Consider the following 22,631-nt stretch of genomic DNA (forward strand, 5'->3'; position numbering starts at 1 on the left):
TGTTCTTTGGTCTTTTAAAATAAACACCCTTTCTTTACATTCGCTCTCTCCTGCGCCTGACTCCACACCCACCTCTCCTTGGGGAGAACGTGACAGCTCAGGTGACCTGTTTGCCACTGGTGGCAATACATATTATTGTTGCTAAAGGTTTGCTGCAAATTCACCACTAGTGGCAAACATTTACAGAATTCTGTCAACATTTTGTAGCACACTATTTAGTTTGCAACAAATTTGCCAAAGAACCGCAACAAATTCAGTTTTGTAATGTAATCTTCAAGGATATTATATGAACTTCTTCCAAATCAGCATTGCATTCACACACTGATGAAAAATATTGATGTACATTTTTTAAAGTTTTTGCTCTAACTGCCAGGTAACTGTCAAAATAAAGGAAACACTTAAGTACATTAGGGTTATGGTGGCACTGTTATGGTGTGGGGTGCCTTCTCCTGGCATGGTTAAGGTCCACTCAACCCCTTAGAGAGTAAGTTAAACGGCAATAAACACACAGCAATTCTGAGTGATCCCCTTCATCCCATGATGAATCATTTCTATCCTGGTGGGAGTGGTCTCTTCCAGGATGACAATGCCCCCAGCCACAGGGCAATTCTGAGTGATCACTGAATGGTTTGATGAGCATGAAAATGATGTAAATCATATGCCATGGTTGTCTCAGACACTTATGGGAGATTCTGGAGCAGTGCCTGAGACAGTGTTTTCCACCACCATCAACAAAACACAAAATGATGATGGAATGTCTCATAGAATAATGGTATCGCATCCCTAGTTCATAGATTCCAGACACTTGTAAAAGTTTTAGCAGCTTGTGGTGGCCCAACGCCTTATTAAGACACATTATGTTGGTGTTTCCTTTATTTTGGCAGTTACCTGTATATATCTATATATTTTTGGTTATGGGTAAATATGTTCTAATATGGGAAAATTAATGGTTTAAATAAGGTTGTTTCCATTTAGAGAAATCCATATCCTGAAATCCAAGAATTAACTTCACCAAGCACACTACAAACAAAACTTCCTAGAAATGTCTAAACTATAGCGGAATCTGATGTTGGCAGGGGGAAGAAGAAAGAAAGAAGAGGAGGATGGAAAGGGTTTAGGAGGGCAATCAAGACCAGTTAAATGCAGACTGGAGGAGGCCAAACTAAATCTCGTTAAGTCCAGTAGAATCCAGTGAAATCCAGTTAGCCACAGAGATCTGGCACAATATGGTGGGTTTAAAAAGGATGGTATTATTACAAAGTCGAGAGTGTAGAGTGTAGAGGAGACATTGTGAAATCACACTTTCATGCTTTTCACTTTCTTATTGTGAGTAACAGATTGGTTACGCTTTGTAATGCCTGCATTGCTTATAAACTAATTGCTAAACTAATGGATGGTTGTGATACAGCTTGTAATCAAACCATTGTCTCTAGGGATGCCTCGAGCACTGAGATGCAGTGCCTTAGACCGCTGCGCCACTCGGAAGCCCCATGTTGACAGAAAGATATGGTAGGTGTTTCTTTCTACGACATAGGGAGCCAAAGTAGTCCAGAATGTGGGAAATATTCCTGTTGACACGGTAACGGGTGTATTTGGTGCATACTACAATAGCTGATATTCATTATAGTACAAAGATGTAATAGTCTACCACAGATTTTGAAAGGACACAAGATATAACTTCTTTCTTTAAGCAAACCTAAGCTACTACAGTACAACAGTGATGCTAAATATAAACATATTTCACAATTATAAACTGGGTGGTTCGAGCCCTGAATGCTGAATGACTGACAGATGTGGTATATCAGACTGTATACCACGCGTATGACAAAACATGTATTTTTACTGCTCTAATTACGTTGGTAGCCAGTTTATAAGGCACCTTAGGGGTTTGTGGTATATGGCCAATATACCGCAGCTAAGGGCTCCGCATTGCATCGTGCATAAGAACAGCCCCTAACTGTGGTATATTGGCCATATACCACACCCCCTAGGACCATATTGTTTAAATATACTCATGCAGAAACATATATTTAAGTCTATGAGGGGTGAGGCTTATTGGGCATTACTAACAGCCAGCCAGAGGGTTAAGGGGGAGTTCAACACATAGTGTGGCCAAAACCTGAACCAGACCACAGCAAAGTAATTATTTGACCATAAAGGAGTCAGATAATAAGACCCCCCCATTTCCTTAAACATTTCACCCCACCCCCCCATTTTTTAGAGCAACTCTTAAGTATTTGATGTTACAAACATTAATACATTTCCAATGCCTTTTCAGATTGTAACATACTTTTCTAGTTGCATTTTTCCTGCATCCAACAAGATGACCACAGTTGATCTGCCATGAGTAGTTGATGTACTGTTTTCAGTTGATCTGGGTCATGGTCAGTTGATGTACTGTTTTCAGTTGATCTGGGTCATGGTCAGTTGATGTACTGTTTTCAGTTGATCTGGGTCATGGTCAGTTGATGTACTGTTTTCAGTTGATCTGGGTCATGGTCAGTTGATGTACTGTTTTCAGTTGATCTGGGTCATGGTCAGTTGATGTACTGTTCTCAGTTGATCTGGGTCTTGGTTGGTTGGAAGTCACAAATGAAGGGCAGAACATGATTACCTTGGTGTGCGTAAGAAGGTGTCAATAATACCCTCATGGTTAGGATTAAGCAGAGTTTTACCATTGTCGATGCAAAAGGAGGATGTGTAACTAAATGTAAATAATGAATGTGTGGTTATGTACAAATACGGTGGCAGTAAGATTGTTGCTGTATGCCTGGCGGGTAACGCTCCGCGTCAATGTGTGTGTTCACACTGTACAGGCGCTCAAAGCGGCAGACCTGCTCACTGTATGCTGGAGGCCGCAGGGTAATGCACAGCCCTTTTCGGAGCTAGCTACCCCATCCACTCAAAAGCTTTCCTGATAAATCCAGAAGTCAGTAACGACAAACCAAGACCAGCAAAGAAACTGGAGGAAGAGTAGAAAAAAGGAGAAAAACGAAAACAATAGTTCCAGACAACACACGCAAACCATCTCACTCCACACTGCCGCTGCTCCCAAACCAAACAACCAAATTCCTCCCTTTTTTCCTCTCTCCCGACAACAAGTTGCCCGATGCCAACAATAACAGAAACGCAAACAAACACTCGGACAGAGGACCAAACTGAGTAAATATTAGTGAGTGTGAAAGAGAAGTCGACAAGGGTGTGTGTGTGCGCGCGTGTGTACTGTACGTGTATGTGTCTAGGGGAAATCACTTAACAAATCCATGTCCTGCACATTTGTATATGTGTTCATGTGTTTGAACCGTGTGTGAATGTGTGTGTCTCTGGCAGAGGAAACTGAAACTGGGTGGAGTCCGCAGCTGAGATGATTGACGCTGACGTCTACATCAACACGAACAGTGCCCCAGCCACTGCCCCCCGACACCAACACAATGGACAACGGTCCAAGAAATACCCAGACAATAACACACACAGACTTAAAGAGATATCCGCAGAGAATTCAAATCCAGCGGATTTAAGACATTCTTCCCCCAACAGACTTAAAACAGTAAAAAACTATTCAGAACAAATTGATATGAAGAATTATGTACTTAAGGACATTAAACATGTTCCTTCCTCTGAAATGAGCCATTGGAATAGTTGGAATGACTCAGATCATATTAGATTATGGTGCAGGATAGAATCAATATCTTTCTGGCATAATCTGACTGCAGATGCTTGTAGGGGGGAAGTAAAACAGTGTTCACACCTAGCCTATTGTCACGATCGTTGGAATCATACTCGGACCAATGTGTAGCGTGATCTGGGTTCCACATCTTTCTAATTTAAAGAAAGTGAACCACACAACACAACAATAAAGAATAAAATAAAGGTGACGATAATGGAGTGCAAACATGCAACTACACATAAACAATATCCCACAAAACACAGGTGGAAAAAATGCTACTTAAATATGATCCCCAATTAGAGACAACGATTACCAGCTGCCTCTAATTGGGAATCACACAAAATCACATCAAAATCATAGAAAAACAAAACTAGAACCCCACATAGAAATAATAAACTAGACTAAACCCCCAGTCACGCCCTGACCTACTCCACCATAGAAAATAAGGGCTCAATATGGTCAGGACGTGACAGCACCCCCCCACCCCAAAGGTGCGGATTCCGGCCGCATAACCTGAAACCAAAAGGGAGGGTGCTCTGGTGCGGGCTGAAGAATCCGCTCATCCTGCAGATCCAGACATGGACCCAGGCTGAACACTGTGCCTGGACTGGACCTCGGTGCAGAGGAAGACTCCTGCCATGGAGCGGGACTGGACACCGGCCCTAGCCTCGACATCGGTGCAGAGGAAGACTCCTGCCATGGAGCTGGACTGGACACGGGCCCTAGCCTCGACATCGGTGCAGAGGAAGACTCCTGCCATGGAGCTGGACTGGACGCTGTGTTTGGAAGCTCTGGACCGTTGACCGTCGCCGAAGTTTCCGTACCGTGGTCCGTCGCGGGAGGTTCCGGACTGTGGACTGTCTCGGGAGGTTCCGGACTGTGGACCGTCTCAGGAGGTTCCGGACTGTGGACCGTCGTTGGAGGTTCCGGACCGTGGACCGTCGTTGGAGGTTCCGGACTGTGAAACGTCGCCGGAAGCCCTGGACTGGGAAACGTCGCCGGAAGCTCTGGACTGGGGACCGTCGCCGGAAGCTCTGGACTGGGGACCGTCGCCGGAAGCTCTGGACTGGGGACCGTCGCCGGAAGCTCTGGACTGGGGACCGTCGCCGGAAGCTCTGGACTGGGGACCGTCGCCGGAAGCTCTGGACTGGGGACCGTCGCCGGAAGCTCTGGACTGGGGACCTTCGCCGGAAGCTCTGGACTGGGGACCGTCGCCGGAAGCTCTGGACTGGGGACCGTCGCCGGAAGCTCTGGACTGGGAACTGTCGCCGGAAGCTCTGGACTGTGAAGGCGCACTGGAGGCCTGATGCATGGGGCCAGTACAGGTGGCAACGGTCTGGTGACACGCACTTCAGAGCGAGTGCGGGGAGGAGGCACAGGACGTACCGGACTGGGGAGGCGCACTGGAGGCTTGATGCATGGGGCCGGTACAGGTGGCACCGGACTGGTGACACGCACTTCAGGGCGAGTGCGGGGAGAAGGCACAGGACGCACCTGACTGGGAAGACTCACTGGAGGCCTGGTGCGTGAAGCTGGCACAGGACATACTGGGCTGTGAAGGCGCACTGGAGAACTGGTGCGTGGAGCTAGCACAGGACGTACTGGGCTGTGGAGGCACACTGGAGACCTGGTGAGTAGAGTTGGCACAGGACATACTGGACAGGACATACTGGACGCCCTGACCTACTCCACCATAGAAAATAAGGGCTCTCTATAGTCAGGACGTGACACCTATAGAGTATCCAGGGGAAAGGCGTTCACAGATTAAGCCGAGGGAGATGGGTGTCTCACAGATTTGTTTCAGATTCCAACCTCGCAGACAAGGATAACACTCAAATAATCAGGGGAGAGTTGTGTTAAAGTCACACACAAGTGACTTCTTATCATAAGTCAAGATTCTGACTGACTAGGCAGTGCCATGACTGGGGTTTTTGCAATTATACAGTGGCATGCACACATCCATTGTTTATCAGGTTCTGTGTAATGTTATGCCAGAACTAATAGTCAGTTAAGAATAAATTCTTATTTACAATGACGTCTACCCCGGACAAACTCTCCCCTAACGACGCTGGGCCAATTGTGCGCCGCCGTATGGGACTCCCAATCACAGTCAGTTGTAATACAGCCCGGGATCGAACCTAGGTCTGTAGTGACTCCTCTAATACTACAATGCAGTGCCTTAGACCGCTGCACCACTCAGGACCCCTAAACCTTTGACCTATGCATTTGACCCAGGTCTGCAACCAACTCACCAACCTGCAAGCCCTCTTCAGCAGTACTCCAACCAACCACCCACCCTGTAGTCCAGGGAGTTAGTACGGCTTGCTAACCCTGAGCCTCGGTGCGGCTTGCTAACCCTGAGCCTCAGTGCGGCTTGCTAACCCTGGGCCTCAGTGCGGCTTGCTAACCCTGGGCCTCAGTGCGGCTTGCTAACCCTGAGCCTCAGTGCGGCTTGCTAATGCTGAGCCTTCCCAACGCCTTGGACCAGAGCAACCAGCCAACCTGCAAAACATCCCACGCTCCGCTCTGCTCCCCATCCACCATTCACCCTGATTACACAACAGGGAATTCCACAGAGAACCATTTCCCCATTAGGATGTAACAGGAAGGGGAAGGAAGGGGGAGTGCCTGGTCCAGCCTGGTCCGTGTTTTATTATGATGGCTGAGATAAAGGCAGGCCTCTTGTTTACGCCTTTCTCACCTCAGTAATCACACTAAAACTCCCCCATAGGCCAGTGTGAGTATGTGTGTGTGTGTGTGTGTGTGTGTGTGTGTGTGTGTGTGTGTGTGTGTGTGTGTGTGTGTGTGTGTGCGTGTGCGTGTGTGTGTGTGTGTGTTTTTGTTGATGTTTTGGTGCCCAGCATTGCTCTGGTATGGAACACTTGAACCTGTGTAGATTGTGTAAGTGCAACTATAAGGTCTCTCTGTTGTGTGGAAGTCCATGTGGGAATACAGCCACAGGGTCTCACTGTAATCCACAGACCTGTTTGTGAGCGCAGAGGTATGGTTTTACTACTGTTGACAACACAATTAGGGTGTGAGAAGTGAACAAACATGGGGTTCTGCTTTGGATACGTAAGTCCACGCCTGGACACAACTGATATGTACAGTTGTTTTTGTAAACTTGTTTTTCAACCACTCCACAAATGTCTTGTTTACAATCTATAGTTTTGGCAAGTCGGTTAAGACATTTAAGTCATTTTTCCAACAATTGTTTACAGACAGATTATTTCACTTAAAATTCACTGCATCACAATTCCAGTGGGTAAGAAGTTTACATACACTAAGTTGACTGTGCCTTTAATCAATTTGGAAAATTCCCGAAAATTATGTAATGGCTTTAGAAGCTTCTGACATCATTTGAGTCAATTGGAGGTGTACCTGTGGATGTATTTCAAGGCCTACCTTCAAACTTAGTGACTCTTTGCTTGACATCATGGGAAAATCAAAAGAAATCAGCAAAGTCTTCAGAAAAATAATTGTAGACCTCCACAAGTCTGGTTCATCCTTTTGGAGCAATTTTGAAATGCCTGAAGGTACCACGTTCATCTGTACAAACAATAGTATGTATAAAGTATAAACATCATGGGACCACGCAGCCGTCATACCACTCAGGAAGGACACGCGTTCTGCCTCCTAGAGATGAACGTACTTTGGTGCGAAAAGTGCAATTCAATCCCAGAACAACAGCAAAGGACCTTGTAAAGATGCTGAAGGAAACAGGTACAAAAGTATCTATATCCACAGTAAAAACGAGTCCTATATCGACATAACCTGAAAGGATGCTCAGCAAAGATGAAGCCACTGCTCCCAAACCACCATAAAAAAGCCAGACTATGGTTTGCAACTGCACATGGGGACAAAGATCGTACTTTTTGGAGAAATGTCCCCTGGTCTGATGAAACAAAAATAGAACTGTTTGGCCATAATGACCATCTTTATGTTTGGAGGAAAAAGGGGGAGGCTTGCAAGATGAAGAACACCATCCCAACAGTGAAGCACAGGGGTGGCAGCATCATGTTGTGGGGGTGCTTTGCTGCAGGAGGGACTGGTGCACTTCACAAAATAAATGGCATCACGAGGAAGGACAGTTATGTAGATAGATTGACGCAACATCTCAAGGCATCAGTCAGAAAGTTAAAGCTTGGTCGCAAATGGGTCTTCCAAATAGACAATGACCCCAAACATACTTCCAAAGTTGTGGCAAAAAGGCTTAAGGACAACAAAGTCAAGGTATTGGAGTGGCCATTACAAAGCCCTGACCTCAACCCTATCAAACATTTGTGGGCAGAACTGAAAAAGTGTCTGCGAGCAAGGAGGCCTACAAACCTGACTCCGTTACACCAGCTCTGTCAGGAGGAATGGGCCAAAATTCACCCATCTTATTGTGGGAAGCTTGTGGAAGGCTACCCAAAACCTTTGACCCAAAAACAATTTAAAGACAATGCTACCAAATACTAATTGAGTGTATGTAAACTTCTGACCCACTGGGAATGTGGAATGAAATAAAAACTTAAATAAATCATTCTCTCTACTATTATTCTGACATTTCACATTCTTAAAATAAAGTGTTGATCCTAACTTAAATTTTTTTACCTTTATTTAACTAGGCAAGTCAGTTAAGAACAAATTCTTATTTTCAATGACAGCCTAGGAACAGTGGGTTAACTGCCTGTTCAGGGGTAGAACAACAGATTTGTACCTTGTCAGCTCGGGGGTTTGAACTTGCAACCTTCCGGTTACTAGTCCAACGCTCTAACCACTAGGCTACCCTGACGACATAAGACAGGGAATTTCTACTAGGAACAAATGTCAGGAATTGTGAAAAACTGAGTTTAAATGAATTTGGCTAAGGTGTATGTAAACTTCCGACTTCAACTGTACAAGTGTGCATGTGAGCAGAGCTGTATGGTATCACTAGTGTACACAAAGCTAGGTGTGGATATCATGCATCACTGAAGCATGCATGAGAGCACCAGCTGCTCCGGATGACTGTGTGATCACCCTCTCTGTAGGAACTACAGCCCCGGGTTCAATCCCAGTCGGCCATGACCGGGAGCCATGAACGGCCAAACCCTCCCCTAACACGGATGACGCTGGGCCAATTGTGCACGGGCGGTGCACAATTGGCCCAGCGTCATCCGAGTTAGGGGAGTGTCTGGCCAGGTTGATTTCTTTGGCTCATCATGCTCCAGTAACTCCCTGTGGCGTTTCCTACGACACATTGGTGCGGCTGTCTTCTGGGTTAAGAAGCCGCACGGCTCGGCAGGTCATGGCGCATGGCTCTCAACGTTCCCCTCTCCCGAGTCTGTTGGGGAGCTGCAGCGATGAGACAAGATCCTAAATTCCAATTAGATATCACAAAAAAAAGGGCAGTCAACTTGAGTTACTCAATGAGAAGGAGCAGCACTAAACTAGCCTGCAACGTCACTAGCTCAAACTATGCATGTTATGACCACATCTAAACTTTAATTTGGCTTCAGTGTGCTATTGACTCTTCATTTAGGAATGAATGGTGTCAAGTGATCGATGGCTTTGTCCATTCATACAGTGTATACAGTAATTGGCCGGTGCCCACTCATGCACGTATCAAAAGCTTACTAAAGGTATACTAATGCCTCCTTTCTCCTCCCACTCACAAGTTCCTTGTTAATGTCTCTTGTTGGTGGAGGACATGTGTGTAGATGGATCATTAAATGAGTGCCTCGATACCCCCCCCCACATGAACTGTTCCCTCGGGTCAGAAATCATTAGACAAAGAGAGGGAGAGGGAGACTGACTTATGCTGCTCTTAGATATTGAGACATCCTCTCTTAAAAAATACTGAGTGAGAGAAAGAAAGAAACAGAAAGAGGTGGAAAGAGTGACAGCGAAAGAGAAAGAGAGAAACAAGACAGAGTGACTGACATCGCGCGGAAAAAACTTTTTCTTCAAGCAATAAGAATTGAGGCGATAACTCTTTTGCTTTGAAACTTTAACAAGATAATAAGATAATCCAATGTTATTGTAGTGGGGGGATTGTAAAAAAAGAGAAAGGGTTGTTAAGAATACAGGAGTGTAATTACCGGGTTTGTGGAAGCCAGGGGAGGCTAGTTGGCGGCAATTAGAGACGCCGTCAGATAAGAGAGTAAGGAGAGAGAGAGAGAAGCTGGGCCAAACCAAACTTCCTTCAAAACAGTTCAACACTTCTGCTCCTTTCCAATGATGCATGCATATATATATATATATATATATATATATATATATATATATATATATATATTATTCAGCTCTCTCTCTCTCTCTCTCTCTCTCTCTCTCTCTCTCTCTCTCTCAAGTAAAAATAGCTGTTGAGTCTTCCTGTACTCTGCATGTTTCTCTCTCTCTATATACTGTATATATTTCATTCAGCTGCTGAGCTCTCCTCTCTTTCATACTTTCTCCGCTTATCTCTTTCTCAATCTTATCCAGCTGCTGTTCATCTCTTCTCCTCTGCCCTTCATGCCTTCTGCACTCTTTCCATTACCCTTCAGTCTTAACTAACCATGAGCACAGTCAAAGGCAACACAAGGCCATTTTGTCTTATAGCCACAATACGTTTCCCTCAGATGCTATGTTCCCCCACTAATGGTTAAGGTTAGGATTTGGGGTGGGAAAGCTGATCCTAGATCTCTCATTGAGAAGCTAGCCAATAGAAACTACCCAACTCTGCCTACCCCTGCTCTATAACCTCCCTTGCTTTCTCTCAACCAAATCCTATACGAAGCCAAGTGCGAACTAAGCAAGAAACTCTAGGTAGGATTTCCCGGAGACCAACAGGGACTGCATTGATGTCTTGAGGTAGTGGAGGGGCATATCAAACAACGCCCTCTGAGACAACATGAGGTGGAACTATTAGAGGGCCAGAGCTACTGTACTGTATGAGACGGAAGGAAGTGCACAGGCTGACCTTTCACCTCTGCTTCTCCATTCACTCTCAAAGAGGCCTTGTTGTTTGTCTCTCAGCCTTGGTCCTGAAGGAACCATGTGTGTGCTTGGTCATGCCAGTCCAGTCCTTGGTTCATTATGAAAGGCCTACATCTCACAATAGTGACACATTTGGTCAAGTCTTTGATGAATTTACGAAAGCCCAAAATCTCATAGTAGTGACAAATCTAGTCAAGATATACAAGGGCTACTAAAGTGTTACATTTGTTTCCTGGTAACGATAATGCACCAAGACCAAAGTGTCGAGCAGAGGTAGTGTGGAAAGTCATAACATTGTGGTTATGATTTCACACCATGAAATGGGGCTCGTCTCGCAGCATTGCCAGCAATCACACGCTCATTTTACACTAAGAACGGATCCCAGGGCTGTCCCAGTACATCTGAGCCTACCAGTTGTCTTCATTCAGCGAATCAAAGCCGACCCAAACCAAGCCAAAACACCCCAGAGGATTGAGAGAGTGTGTGAGAGAGAGAGAGAGAGAGTGAGAGAGAGTGTGTGAGAGAGAGAGAGAGAGAGAGAGAGAGAGAGAGAGAGAGAGAGAGAGAGAGAGTAGAGAGAGAGAGAGAGAGAGAGAGAGAGAGAGAGAGAGAGAGAGAGAGAGAGAGAGAGAGAGAGAGAGAGAGAGAGAGAGAGAGAGAGACAGAGAGAGAGAGAGAGAGAGAGAGAGAGAGAGAGAGAGAGAGAGAGAGAGAGAGAGAGAGAGAGAGAGCTGAATAATATAAGAGAAGAGGACAAGAGAGCCAAAAAATGGATGTGAAAGTCTTGGAGTAGGAGAGACCAACTCTAATGCACTACATCCAAAATAAAAAATGAGGCAGATCTCTTGAAGTTTCCTTCCTTTCCTCTCCTTTGATATCCAACTCTATACATCCGACAGTGAAATGAGGAGCTGGATGTATTTCCACAAGATTCTTGAAAGACATGCTGCAATTAGTTGCGGGGAGACTCTTTTTTTAACCTTTTGGTTGGAGGGGTACGCCCCTTCTGTCTTCTGGTATGTGGAGTACAATAACATGTACACTCTGAGGCTGAACACAGCTGAGACGCAGTTGAAGATACAGGCCATGCCGACAACGTGGCCTCAAGATGTGAAATAGCACTATACATAAAGGCCTACGGTACACAAACAAACACATGCATCAACGCACACACACATGCAAACTAAGAAACATAGACACACACAAACATACACGGGGGGGGCACTCACACCACATAGACACGCACATGCATTTACTCACACTAAAACACACTCACACACACGCATTAACACAGACACACACATAGTGGCTAATTGAATACTGCTGTGATGTTTACACCCTTTTATTGTTCCCAGTTCCCAGACAGAGCTTGAGTCTTCTTACAGCCTGGGAATTGATGCATTATCTCTGTACTGTATATCTGTGCATAACTTAATGTGCAGAACATACTGTACTATATTCCGAAAGGAATGTAGGTACAGTGAGAGGAAGGGGGAGACGGATGGAGGGAGGAGAGGACTTGGAGGATAGGGAAACTAAATGTAGGGAGGAAAGGGGGGATAGATGGTTGAAAAGAGAGGAAGGGAAGCGAGGGGGAATCATTAGAGGGAGGAGAAGAATGGAATATAGAGGGGAGAGGAATGGAGGATGGTAGAAGAAGGAGAGAACTCACCAGGCCAGCGATGGGAGTGGGTAATCTGTTGATTTTCTTCACCAAGCCAGGTTTGATGGCACTCAGCAACCTGAGGGGGGAGAGAGAGAAAGGATAGATAGAGATAAGATTTCTACAGCTTTATCCATGGAATATAGAGAAGATCTGTAAAAAAATAAATAAATGTACACCCAACTTAAAAAACATGAAAAAAGTCATATATAATATCCAATCAGGTGCAGGACAGAATCAGACGCACAAAAGACAACGTTTCAATCAGAGTTGGATCTTCATCAGGTCATGAAAAAACAAGTTAAAAAAAGAAAGAGTAAATGAAAGAAGGAATCCTATGTGGCTGTGTTGGGAGGTTAGTGGTGTCACTGGCTCTAAATCAGTTGGAAGGACTCAAGGACATACAGAAAGGCCTTGAGACTTTAATGCGCACGCACGCACGCGCGCACACACACACACACACACACACACACACACACACACACACACACACACACACACACACACACACACACACACACACACACACACACACACACACACACACAAATGTGTCATACTCTATCTCAGTGTGCCTTTAGTGTATCCAGTCATGTGTTATTCCTGAGGAAGTGGGCATGAGTGGTTGGGATAATGTTGTCAGGTCATGGATCACAACACATTACAAAAACACACACAGACAGAGTACTGTAGCTATAATACATTACTGTACACACGCACTTCTTTCAAAAACATGGGAAGACATGAGACACCCCTTTTGAAGTCCATCCACCACCCCCCTCTACTTAAGGCGACCTCAAAAACAAAACATGAGAAAAAAATTGGGGTGAGGGTGTCAAAGCCAAACAGATAATTTCCTTGCGGTCCAACCCTTCCCTTGTTTAGAGAGTGCACAAGGTCCACAGGGGACATTCTCCAACTTCCTCCCGAGGTGCAATGTTTTTTTAGAACAATTCAGAGGGGATGTTCTAGTCTTATCTGATCCTAGGTCTGTTCCTAAGTCTAGTTATTGATGTTCCACCTGAGGAACGTACAAGAGTTCCCCCTATCTGATTCCAGACCTGTTACTACAGTACATCCTGTTATTGCGGAATGCACTACAAGATTCTCCACTTTTCCTAGTATTATCTGATCCCAGACCTGCTCCTAAGTTCTGTTATTGCTATTCTACGTGAGGAATGCACTTCAAAGTTCATCCTTTGTTCGTCATCAAAGCCAGAGCCCAAAATCGTCTCTAAGGTTACGTTATGATGCACCTGGAAGACAATGTGATTCTACCTCAAACGCTGAGTGGAAAAGTTGAGTGTTTGAGTTGTAGATGGATGGCTGCGGATGGCGAGATATGGAAAGGATTAGGCGTATGGTTGTAAGGGAGCCTCTGATTGTTGACAAAGGGGTTTTACGCTCGACTGGGTTCGTAGAGAGAAATGGGAGAAAGTGTCTTTTTCTGTGATAGGGGTTATTGACAATATGGTAAGATAAAAGCTGATCATTCAATGGCGGTAGGGCTGGGCGATAACGACACATATCACGATACAGCACATTTCCCGTAAATTCAATGAAAAAATAGTTTATATAAAATTACCATATGTAAAGGCCTATTTCTTATTACATGTGGAATTATACTCAACAAATAAAAGGCACTTCCTCATATTTGAATATTTCTCCTTTTAATTAGAACCTTTGTGCAAATGTTCAATTAAGCATGTGACAAAATATACAAGATTAACGTATCAAATCTAAAAAGGTAAATAGAAAATACTTCAACTACAGTTGCAAACAAAATAAATTGGCCTAAAATGTGAATATGGTCTAAAATATCCAAACCAAACATAACTCTTTAATCGTAGAACTGTTAGAATTGTAGAAGCATACAAATGAATGGTCTGTACCAAATGTAAACATGGAACACTTTCCAGTTTAAACTATAGCAGCAAAATAAGGCTCACCAAAAAATATATAAAATATAACAAGTAAACATAACACTCCTTCAAGGTTGAATGAACGTTACAGCATTATATGAAAACAACCTAAGTGCTGCAAAAAATCTTTTTTGAGGGGGGGTCTCATCCCTAGACTCTCTCTGTACTGTTTCACATGATTCTTGCGTAGGTGGTAAAAGAGACTAGTGGTGTTTGAGCCTGACCGTCCTGCTGCATCTTTTGCGGAGGGTGGTTTTCTGGGAGGGTGGTTTTCTTTGCAGGGTGGTTTTCTTTGCAGGGTGGTTTTCTGGGAGGGTGGTTTTCTGGGAGGGTGGTTTTCTGGTCCGTGTCAGACTTTTCAGACCCAAACCACATCCATGCGACCGCAGTAGCCTCTCTTTTAGGTACGAGCTCCGTGTCTTCATGGATCTCCATGAAAATAAATGTTTATTTGGCCTGGAATGTGTGCAATGTTTTTAATATGAACAATTCGATAATTACTGTTATCCCGCATGCACACAGGCACACACACACACACACACACACACACACACACACACACACACACACACACACACACACACACTCACTCACTCACTCACTCACTCACTCACTCACTCACTCACTCACTCACTCACTCACTCACTCACTCACCACTCACTCACTCACTCACTCACTCACTCACTCACTCACACACACACTCACACCGTTAGACAGCTTACAGACAGCAGAGACACACAATTCACATTTGAAGACTGCCTGTCACCCACCTAAGATGACCAATCTGTTTGAGTTGACCACAGGGAAGCACCTCAAGCCCCATCATAGTCTCCAGAAGGGCTGTACTAAATCCCTAGGGTGTCTGTGAATTGCACTACACAAACAGACTCCACACACTGGAACACTGGAACTTAGAAGGAGGACCGATACCTATAAATCTCCTAGATTTACTCCACTGTAAAGTAAAGTATGTTATGTCCACAGGATGAGGAACATGTCTGAAGGGAAGGGGGGTAGAGACTATAGACATAACACAGGTGTTCGCACAATGTGAAGTATGTAGCTGACACTTTTATCACAGGCTGGGTGGGGAGGATGCATGTGATTTATACACTACAGGAAAAGGTTTGAGGACTCAATGAGTATTTCACTGTAGTTATTTATTTGTTTATTTACTGTCTCTATCTTATTCAAATGCTTTGAGTATATGCAATGGGGATTAAATAACTCTGGACCAATGTCTTTTGACTTATTTTTTGGGCAACAAATTTGGTGTTTAAGCCCAAGTCACTCAACTCAAACTATCGGTCTATAGCCCAAACATATATAGTCAACATTATAAAATGTGCACGTAATGTACAGTTAGCCTGGCTAACAAAGCCAAACTCTGTTATTTACTGCTGCTCTTTAATTAACGTTACTTGTTATACGTATCTCTTTTTTTATAGGTATTTTCTTAAAACTGCATTGTTGGTTAAGGGCTTGTAAGTAAGTAATCATTTCACTGTAAGGTCTACACCTGTTTCATTTGACGCATGTGGCAAACACCATTTGATTTGATTGCCCCAGTTGCACCACACGGTCTGGCATGCCGGGCTACTACTGTACAGTATAATCGGTGCATAAAGTGCTTTGAGCGCTTGGGAAAATTGCTCTATAAAGGCAACACTTATTGTGCCCGAGCCACAAGGGGAAACGTACCTGAGGACACTGCATACAGTAACGTGAAGGAGTTGCAAAAGATGGGGAGCACTTACTCGCACAGCAGGATCCCGTTCTCCAGGCCTCCCCTGAAGTCCTTGTCACCGGAGCATCTGCCTGTGACCGCCTGCCGATCAGAAAGGGAAAACAAAGATGGCGTCAGCTCCCTTGTTCGTATTCCTCATTGCTCCTTCAACCGTTTAGGTGCTGCAGTGTTGGTTAAAAGTCATGCGCAACAGCTATTCCTTTTCCTCTCAGTGTGCCACCGTCTTTTCTTTTTCAAAAACACCAGTCTTTGCTTAGTTGAAGATAAATAACTACAAAATGCTATGTTTTTTAACATTTGGCTACTTCAATAGCACGTGAAGAAGCATGGCCGACCGAAGCGGATGAAAGAGAGTGTACAGTAAGCATCCCACGTCAAACTGTACATCATCGTCCACTAACCAAAAACCCCTCTGCGGGAAAAAAAAACAATAACCTTTGTTCTTGGCGCTTAAAGCTTTTCCTCCACAAACCTCCAGATAAAACCGCCAGAGCGATGAGGAAGAGAACGAGAAACTAAGTCTATTCGGTAACGCTTGCTAGTTCACAGCGCTAGCTAACAAGCGGTACGCTAACAAGCTTGACATAAGCTGCCATCATCCCCACAAAATCGCTCTCTGGGGCCGCTCCAGGCCACTAATTGGTTGTGACATAAGAGATTAATCTCTACTAGTAGTTCAGTGGTCTCTTGGTGGGGGTAAGCTATACGTTTGCATGCTGTTGCATGACTGGACTAAGTCCACATTTGTCACTGTGGTCTAATGCCTAGCCTAGCTTAGCCTATACATCCGAATAGGATATTCGGATGTATAGGCTAGGCTGTATTGTTCAAATGTACATTTGTTATTTTCAGTCTTAACTGCAACACATTTTTTTAGCATCCAAAGATGACAGTATGCTTATATACTTCAGATTGGTATCAGGTGCAATATCATAGAAAAGCACAGAAAAAGCTCCTTTCAATTTCAAGCAGGGAAAGCATTGACTAATGTCAGCACGCTAATACAACTTATGATGGAAACCTCAGCAAGTTAGAGTACCTGTTCACCTCTTGACATTTCAAGGTTCCTTGACCTCTAACCTGGAAGGTTATGTGTACAGAAGGACATCCTCCTCACACACATCACAAATCCTGGCAAACACAATGTTTACAACACACACACACACACACAAATGAATTACAAACGTTTTACTCAAATATCAGCAGTACTTACTTTAATAATCTCTCCTCGCTCAAAAAACACCTCTAACCTCCCCGCTGTCAGACTTGCAAGTGCCAGACAAAGTTAAAAGTCATTCATTTTCACATAGCAAAGAATAGCCATTTAAAAAGTAGCGTATCTTCGGATCGTTCATTTGGAAGCCAAAACAATTAGGGGATAAATTCCCTGACTGGTCCAGTTCCATTTATTAGTACAGCTGTGGAAAAAGTGTGGAGATTGGGGATATACAACGACTGGCTGGCTGGGGTGTGCATTTCTGTCAGTTCTTTGGCTCATTTGGACTTGGACGGTGTACAAAATAAACGGACTGCTGTATGTCAGTGAGTAGGCCAAAATGTTGATCTGTGTTGGGTGGCGGGTGAAACAAGCCCTACCACCTGGTGTGTGTGTGTGTTACAGATCTGGCTAGTGTGCTGACGTTGGGGCCCTTCACTACGACTATTCATACGGTGGGTGAGAATTGTGAACCTGGCATTGTCTTCCCATTGACGACAAAAGTGATGAGAGACGACATTCTTTTTGGGAGGCCTGTGTCACTGTGTGAGGTCCAAACGTCCAAACATTAACCTGTCTGAAAGCATTTGGTCCAAATTATGAGGAATCATTTTGAATTGCTGTATAGTTTTCAGTGTATAATAAAGTACAGTGCAATGTAGACTAATACAGTGTCAGACTCCAAAGTAAAGTATCAGCCTAGATGTGCTTTAATACAGCAGCATATTTCACTCTAGTGATGATGACCTTGATATATCAACGCATGATATATTTCTGAGCTAAAATTGAGGGTAACGGCAATGTCTACCAGGCTTGAATAATGGCTTATGTCAACCTGGTGTCCACTGATTCACCTGATGTGGACTCGAGGCATAGAGGGCATCAGCAGATGGCTGTGTTTCATCAACTGAACAGGGCTGGGGGATACAGTATGACATCTGGTTATTTCTTACCACACAGAAAGAGCTGCAATGTACTGTAGCAGAGGGACAAAACTGCACTCACTCATTCAACCAGGCTGTTTCAGGCAAACTGGCCCACAGCAGTTTTGTTTCACTAAAGAATCATTCTTTTGAAGGAAATTGGGAAGCTCGAAAATACGACGACGACACACGGCTTCACATACAACTATGAAGTAAATAACCAACAAAGCTCAATACAAGTGCCTCAAGCCACAGCCTCAAAATGCACTGCCCCCGGGGTTACGTCCATAAACCTGCATTACGTCTTCCTGGTCTGGAGGCTGGCTATAACACCGCCTGCGATTGGCCAATTGGACGTCTGGGCTCAGAATATTGAGGGGCTCTGTTTTTCTCCTTGCCTGGCCCCTCTTTGGCAGCCACTGTAATTGTTAAAGACCCTGTAATTCCTGCATGTCTGCTTGTCTCATACGAGCTGCCTCGACACACAGACAACACAGAGACCCGCTAAGGCTGAAAGGAAGCTGGTAGAACTCGCGCAGGCCTTAGGCCCACCACCACACCCAGGCTTACCTCATCATAGAGATTTCTGGCTGGGGGGGGCTGATCGCTAAAGCAGGCCATTCCTGGCTAATATAGCCCCTCTGGGACTTGTATCAGGAAGCTATAGTCTAACATGGCAGTAAAAGCTGAATTAGTTCCTAGCACACCAAGGGAGGGTCCTTAAGACTGGAGCCTAACTGTACTGTGACAGGTTCAATTGAATAAACACACAGCTCCCTGAGTAAAAATGGCCTTGGGGTCAAGCGCCCAGGAGAGTTTGACCCCAAAGTCTAATTGACCCTTTTTTCTAGTTCAAAGTTGAAAACCCTTTAATCCAGTTCAAAAGTCAAAAGCCCTTTAAGACAAAATCCTGTGACATAAGACCCATCAAAGGGCCAACATTTTCCTGAACAGATATCTCTCTTTGTGGAAATAGACTTAACTGGACCCATAGGGCCCAGCCAATAAAAATAGAACTATTACCATATGGTAATCTCTGGGGTATTTCCACGGAAAGCTACCTGTCCCAAATGAATAACCGGTAATTCCAGGTTCATGAAAGGCATGTTTCCGTGACTGCAGGAGTGTATAGTACGATGTCCCATCCAGGGATGAAAAGGGTCGGAAACTTTCCGGTAAATTTCCAGAATTTTTCCTGAAATTATCCATGGGAAGATAAACCCGGGATTTTGGGGAATTCTAAGTTAGCTTATAACAGTGAACCTTTTTTTGTGGGATACACATAAGGCAAGTCTAGGTCTTGTGGCAAATTTTGGTTAAACTATCCCCAATTCAATGGGATTGTAACCCTCTGCATGCACAGTGTATTCTTCCATCACATGTACAGCTGGCTCTCAAGATCTTGCACACAAGTGAAATGCTGTTGAGCCCACACTACTACACTGTCTGAGCCAAGGACTACATGCATTCTTGTACGTTTTGATTACAATACTGGGTGGGGTGAAAACATTTTATGACATACATGATTTTTTGTTAACTAGTAAATATAGTAGCCTACAGAAAAGTGTGTTTAAATTATTTCTAACTTGTTAACAATATCTGCTAGTTAGTTTTTGCTACCATGTGGGTTTTAGCCTGCTCAAGCCTGCTAACTAATGAGTGTTAATTCACCTGTTTCCATACATGTTTAATTTTAAAACATGTATCTTACAAAGGAGTTGTTTAATCTAACTGCTTAAAAATGTATCTTTACATGGAATTGTGTTTGGGTTTTATTACTCATTTTTTTCTCATCTTTTTTTCCTTCTAATCTTTACAGGAAAATGCCAAGGGCACTATCTGATGTGTGGGGAAATTTCACTGCAGCTAATGCTGGTGGAAACGCTGTGTACATTTGCAAATACTGTGCCAAATCATATGTGAAGAACGCAACAAAGATGCAGAATCATCTGGCCAAGTGCATAAAGTTGACGATGAATGATGAATCAGACACCTTATCGATAGCAACAGCCCATGGTGCCCCTGGAATCAGATTTTTTTTTACTCAATGGAGGAACGTAGTCAGAGAAATGCTTTTGAATGTGTTGCTGAGCTGTGTATGCAACTGGTTCACCTCTGATGCTCACAGGCAATGTGTATTGGAAGAGATTTATGAATGTCCTTGCCCAGCATACACCCCTCCAACCAGACATGTTTTTTCTACTCATTTGCTGGATGCAGAGATCAAGTGAAAGTCAAGCAAATCATAGAGAAAGCAGACTGTATTACAATCATCTCTGATGTGTGGCCGAATGTTCGTCGGCAAAGAATAATTAACTACATCATCTCCACCCCTCAACCAGTATTCTACATGAGCACAGACACAAGGGACAACAGACACACCAGTCTCTACATTGCAGATGAGCTGAAGGCAGTCATCAATGACTCCTGGACCACAGAAGGTATTTGCACTGGTGACAGACAATGCTGCGAACATGAAGGCTGCTTGGTCGAAAGTGGAGGAGTCCTACCCTCACATAAACCCCATTGGCTGTGCTGCTCATGCAAGGAATCTGCTCCTCAAGGACACCGTGGCACTGAAAACAATGGATACACTCTACAAGAGAGCAAAGAAAATGGTTAGGTATGTGAAGGGCCATCAAGTTATAGCAGCAATCTACCTCACCAAGCAAAGTGAGAAGAATAAGAGCACCACATTGAATCTGCCCAGCAACAGCCGTTGGGGTGGTGTTGTCAACATGTTTGACAGTCTCCTGGAGGGGAAGGAGTCTCTCCAAGAAATGGCCATATCACACAGTCTGCCGATATGGACAGCCCCATCAACAGGATCCTCCTGGATTATGTATTTTTGGAGAGAGTGGTAAAGCAGCCTGAAACCTATAGCAGTAGCCATTGCACGGATTGAGGGAGACAATGCCATCATGTCTGATGTTCAGACTCTGCTTGCAGATGTAAGGGTAGAAAATCGTACTGCCCTGCCCACTTCACTGTTGCTCCAAGCAGAGGAAACTGCAGTTCTGAAATACATCAAAAAGCGTGAAGAACTTCTGCCTGAAGCTCATACACGCTGCAGCGTACATGTTGGACCCCAAGTATGCTGGCCAGAGCATCCTGTCTGGTGCAGAGATCAACAATGCCAATGGTGTCATCACTACCTTGTCTCACCACCTTGGCCTGGATGATGGCAAGGTTCTTGGCAGTCTGGCAAAGTAAACTTCCAAGAAGGAAGGGACTTTGTGGATCGGATGCTCTTTCTCCTGTTGCCTCCATCATCCACCAACTTCAGCAGCCTCAGAGCGCAACTGTTTGTTTGGGTACACACAAACCAAAGCACGCAACAGGCCGACCAATACAAGGGTTGGAAAATTGGTGGCCATCTGGGCAAATTTGAGGTTGGAAAGTGGTTGGAAAGTGACAGTGAATATGAGGCCTCAGAGTCTGATGTTTAAGAAGTGGATATTGAGGAGGTCCAGGGAGAAGACATGGAAGCCTGAGAGGGAGACAACCAAAGCTTTAGTTTCTAGACTATCATTTTACAGATGTTTGTTGAAACCATTTTTGGGAGATGCGATGGATCATTGGGGATAATTTAATATTCCCTTTCTATTGTTGTTGAGTGAAATCATCCCATGTGAAGAGTCAACTCATTTAACTAAAGTTAAATTCGTAACGCAATTGTATTATTTTTTTCTATTGGAAGGATTTAATCATTTGCAATCATGTCCACTTATGATAAGGTAAAAGGTTTGTTTCTGTCTCCACAGGATATGGTAAACATATCCAATGCAAAAAACATCTACGTTTAAATGGTATTAATATTAATTTGCATATATTTCCGTTAATTCCCATATATTTCCATTAAATCCTAAAAGTGAATAACTAGTGTTATTCGGCAAAGCCTAGCCAGAGATCATGATTTTATAAAGTAACATATACAGTATACAGTGCCTTCAGAAAGTATTCACACCTCTTTACTTTTTCCACATTTTGTTGTGTTACAGCTGGAATTGAACATTTATTAAATTGAGATTTTGGGTCACCCTTCGACACACAATATCCAAAAATGTCAAAGTGGAATTCTGCTTGTAGAAACTGTTCTAAATTGGTTAAAAATTAAAATCTAAAATGTATTCAACCTCTGTTATGGCAAGCCTAAATAAGTTCAGCAGTAAAAATATGCTTAACAAGTCACATAAGTTGCATGGACTTCGTGTGCAATAGTTTTAACAATTTTTTGAAAGACTACTTCATCTCTGTACCCCAGTACATACAATTATCTGTAAGGTCCCTCAGTCGAGCAGTGGATTTCAAGCACAGATTCAATCACAAAGACAAAGAAGGTCTTTCAAGGCCTTGCAAAGAAGAGCACCTATGGGTAGATGGGTATATAAAAACGTTGGATGGTGTATCAATACAACCAGTCACTACAAAGATACAGGCGTCTTTCCTAACTCAGTTGCCAGAGAGGAAGGAAACCACGCAAGAGATTTCACCAATGGTGACTTTAAAATAGTTAATGGCTGTCAAAACTGAGGATGGATTAACAAC

The 22,631-nt window shown here is 44.0% G+C and overlaps 1 protein-coding gene across 11 annotated transcripts in view; it reads right to left on the reverse strand.

Moving 5' to 3' along the window:
• The window catches only part of LOC118363609 (LIM and calponin homology domains-containing protein 1-like), a 160,025-nt gene that overhangs the window by 84,186 nt on the left and 53,208 nt on the right, over window positions 1–22,631 (reverse strand). For all 11 annotated transcript variants that reach the window (XM_052488438.1, XM_052488443.1, XM_052488439.1 and 8 more), the window contains exons 2-3: window positions 15,955–16,025; window positions 12,285–12,354 (exon numbers count right to left, since the gene is read on the reverse strand). In XM_052488438.1, the coding sequence (XP_052344398.1) occupies window positions 12,285–12,354; window positions 15,955–16,025 (141 nt within the window). The remainder of the gene's footprint in view (window positions 1–12,284; window positions 12,355–15,954; window positions 16,026–22,631) is intronic.

This window comes from Oncorhynchus keta, chromosome 30 (assembly GCF_023373465.1).
Source record: "Oncorhynchus keta strain PuntledgeMale-10-30-2019 chromosome 30, Oket_V2, whole genome shotgun sequence".
NCBI classification, from domain to species: domain Eukaryota; kingdom Metazoa; phylum Chordata; class Actinopteri; order Salmoniformes; family Salmonidae; genus Oncorhynchus; species Oncorhynchus keta.